The sequence below is a fragment of the Octopus bimaculoides genome, chromosome 6 (genome assembly GCF_001194135.2).
Source record: "Octopus bimaculoides isolate UCB-OBI-ISO-001 chromosome 6, ASM119413v2, whole genome shotgun sequence".
NCBI lineage: Eukaryota > Metazoa > Mollusca > Cephalopoda > Octopoda > Octopodidae > Octopus > Octopus bimaculoides.
Window position 1 is genome coordinate 44,465,692 of NC_068986.1, and position 4,065 is coordinate 44,469,756.

At 37.8% G+C, this 4,065-nt stretch overlaps 1 protein-coding gene across 3 annotated transcripts in view; it reads left to right on the forward strand.

Moving 5' to 3' along the window:
* The window catches only part of LOC106880062 (uncharacterized), a 32,863-nt gene that overhangs the window by 4,892 nt on the left and 23,906 nt on the right, over nt 1-4,065 (forward strand). For all 3 annotated transcript variants that reach the window (XM_014929866.2, XM_014929868.2, XM_014929867.2), the window contains exon 2: nt 2,376-2,442. In XM_014929866.2, the coding sequence (XP_014785352.1) occupies nt 2,376-2,442 (67 nt within the window). The remainder of the gene's footprint in view (nt 1-2,375; nt 2,443-4,065) is intronic.

Consider the following 4,065-nt stretch of genomic DNA (forward strand, 5'->3'; position numbering starts at 1 on the left):
CATATTAAAAGGGGTCAGTGGGAAAACTCATTTAAATAAAAGGGTTGGGAGCCACTGGGTTAGAACATCATGCAAAATGCCTTGTGGTGTTTATTCTTGCTCTTTATTTTCTGAGTTCAAAATTCCACAGATGTCAACTTTGCTTTTATCCTTTTGGGAATATAATAAAGTACCAGTCATGTACTAGGGGTGGGGTGGAGGGTGGGGGTGATGTAATTGATTAACCTCCTTCTCTAAAATTGCTGGTCTTGTCCCAAAATTTGAAACCATTATAAAATTGCAGCTCTGTGTTATGAATTCAAATATCACCAAGATCAACTTTGCCTTTTATCCTTTAAAAGTCAATAAAATAGGTACCAGTTGAGCTCTGGGGTTGATGTAATTAACTAGCATCCTGCCCCAAAATTTCAGGCCTTGTGCCTACTGTAGAAAGGATTATTATTATTATTATTATTATTGAGGTTGTGAGCTGGTAGAATTGTTAGTATGCCAGGTAACATGCTTAGCAGTATTTCATCTGTCCTTACATTCTGAGTTCAAATTCTGCCATGGTTGACTTTGCCTTCATCCTTTCAGGGTCGATAAAATAAATATCAGTTGAGTACTGGGGTTGATGTAATCGACTAGCCTCTCCCCCAAAATTTCAGGCCTTGTGCATATAGTAGAAAAGATTATTATTATTAAGAGAGTATTGTAGTTCGCTTGAAGCATTGTGTATTGTTTGTAAAGAATAAAAAGTTTAGAATGGTACAACAATGCACTAAAGAACAAAAAAAAACAACAAAAAACAAAAACGGGACTATATACCTGTTGTAATTTGGTTATTTATAGTCCGATGATATTTCGGAATTACAATTCCTTCTTCAGATCTTCTTAGCTGGAGTCTCTGCTAAACTTTTTATTCTTTATTATTATTATTATGTTTTTTCTTCTTTCAGTTTTGTTTCTATTTTTTTGCTGACTGTCTTCCAGAGACCTAGGGCAAAGAAAATCACTGTATACATTGATAGGCCATTAGAATAAGCACACCAGATTGTTATTTACAAAGTTATGTGAAAGAAAAAAATGACATGGGTTGTAATCATTCTCACAGCAACAATATTCTTCTCAATATGTGTGATGTACCAGTTAAAACAATCTTTTGCACTTATTGCATGGATGGCAAGTCAAGGATCTGAAAGTGAAGGAGTAAGGATCTATTAAGATACTAGATACGGTTGATGTTCAACTTGACCTTCTATTATAAGTTGATGCCTGCAGAGAAGGATTTGTGTGAAGTGTACTAGGTATTTGGTGATACATAGCATAAATGATGGGAGGAGGAAAGATAGGGACATTAGGTATCTGGATCAGTGATGGTCTGTAGCATACTAGTTCAAAAGTGCATAATCTATTATTATAGCAAGTGTAGGAGAAGTAGAGGAAAGAAATAGCACATCTATGAGTAGTTTTAGCATATTGGTAAATGAGTTTTACTAATCTGCCAAATGGCTAGTGTTTTTTTTTTTGCTCAAATGTGTGTAGCAACAGTTAGACACTGAAGATTGGTTGCAGAGAACTGGTAAATCTGTGACCAGTTCTATGTATCAAAGGTTTTGGGCTGTTAGGAAGTAAATAATGTAAAGTTGACTGTTAAACCAGACAATTTGATAAGGATACAAACTCGTGAGTTGTGGCTAACCAGTGTACTCATTGATCCAGTGAGTAGCCCAGCTAGACATCAATGACTTCAGATGGGCATCTTGAAATCTTATACTTACTAGGAAAGGGACCAAATCCTGAACTGAAGAGAAAAACCCTTTAGATTTTGTGCTAACTTATAAAGCTGTCTCTCAAGGCAAGGGGTCATTGGAGCAGTGTTTATAAAAAGACAATGTTATTCTTAAACTGCCTATTCTTAATATTGTAACAATGGAAACTCTAAGGCTCCCAAAAGTCATAAAGTGGTTTTAAATCATGTTATGTATCAACTAATCATGTTATGTATCAACTATTCCGTTTAACAAAAAAAAAAAAAGAAAAGAAAAGAAAGGTTATGGTGTTTTATTGAGGTACCAACCCTAATGAACTTATTGTATAAATATAGAATTGCATCTGTTCTCTGCTGGTCATTTACATTTCACACTGATTAAGTTCTTAGATGGATCCCTTTACTACAACGATAGATGGCACCTATGCAAACACTTCACAATGACCCTTATAGAAGTCAGTTGACTGGTCACTGCTATCTATGGCAAAACATTCTTCCTCTTACAATGCTTGTAGAAAAATCGCCCACTCTTACAACTGGGCAGCTCTTATCTAGCACTGTAACTGGTGTAAGACTATCATCAAATTTCTAAAGTTTTATTTCTTTAACATTTATCTTATTACAGAAAACGGCCGGTTGCTAAAAGAGAATTTAAGTTTACTTCCCCTACCAAGAAAACATCTCTGGATAAGGTTTGTGAAATATTCTATATTTTTTATTAGTTATTTCAACCGTGACAACCTATCATCATCATCATCATCATCTTTTATGTCCATTTGTGTATGTTGCCATGAGTTAAATCTTATTTGGAATTACTACTCTTCTAGATGAGTTTGAGATCATGTTTGACTCCCACATCACATTTTTGACATGGTTTCTACAACTGGCTACCCTCCCTGTTGCTAATCATTTTTACATAGTATATCGAGTGCATTTTATTATCATAACATTCCACTTAGTCTGTCTTGTGTCCAACAAAGTCAGAGATCTCTGTATCTATGTCATCTCTGTTCATTCATTTCCTGGCACCAAACAGGTTATCTTACTTTTGGCAATCTGAAAAGACAGAGAATCCTCTCTTTTCTCTGTTGTCTGCATTCATTCTTTCCTTTTTTGCCTTCCCTCACTATAGGGCAGGAAGGGAGCCAGAGCAAGGGGCTGCTAGAAGAGAGAGAGAGAGAGAGAGAGTGTGTGTGAGAGAGAGAGATATGCTGTGAAGCTTGTTGTAAGGAGATAGAATAAAAACAACATAGTTGAGTGAGTGATGGAAGAAGACCAGAACAAAAGTGAGATTGGAGAGAGAGAAATAGAGAAAAGCATGGAAATAGGAGGGAGAGGGTGATAAAAGAGAGAGTAACTAAGAAGTGAGTGAGAGTGATAAATAACAAAGTGATGGTTGTTGGTAAACAGATTGAATAGCAACAGCACGAGTGGCTGTGTAGTTGAGAAGTTCATTTTGCAACCCAATCACATGACTTCCGATTCTGTCGTGCTGCATGGTACCTTAGGCAAGTGTCTGCTGCTATAGCTCTGGACCAACCAAAGCATAGTGAGTGCATGGAAAGAAGACTGTTGTATGTAAACACACACACATACACACTCAAGCACATACACATATATGTAGGTACAAGCATGGCTGTGTGGTAATAAGTTTGCTTCCCAACCAAATGGTTCCAGGTTCAGTCCCACTGTGTGGCACCTTGGGCAAGTGTCTTCTGCTAGGGCCTTGGGCCAACCAAAGCCTTGTGAGTGGATTTGGTAGAGGGAAATTGAAAGAAGTCTTTCATATGTGTTTGTGTGTCTGTGTTTGTCCCCCACCATTGTTTGACAACTGGTGTTGGTTGTTTATATCCCCGTAACTTAGCAGTTCAGCAAAAGGGGCCGGTAGAATAAGTACCAGGATAATATATATATATACACATTTATAAGTACTGGGGTTGATTCATTCGACTAAGAATTCTTCAAGGTGGTGCCCTGGCATGACCGCATGATACAAGTAAAAGATATAGAGATGTGTTGTGTGTGTTTGTGTCTTTTTGTCCTGAAATTGCACAAAAATTGTCAACGAATGTCACCATCATCATCATCATCATCATCATCATCGTTTAACGTCCGCTTTCCATGCTAGCATGGGTTGGACGATTTGACTGAGGACTGGTGAAACCGGATGGCAACACCAGGCTCCAGTCTGATTTGGCAGAGTTTCTACAGCTGGATGCCCTTCCTAACGCCAACCACTCAGAGAGTGTAGTGGGTGCTTTTACGTGTCACCCGCACGAAAACGGCCACGCTCGAAATGGTGTCTTTTATGTGCC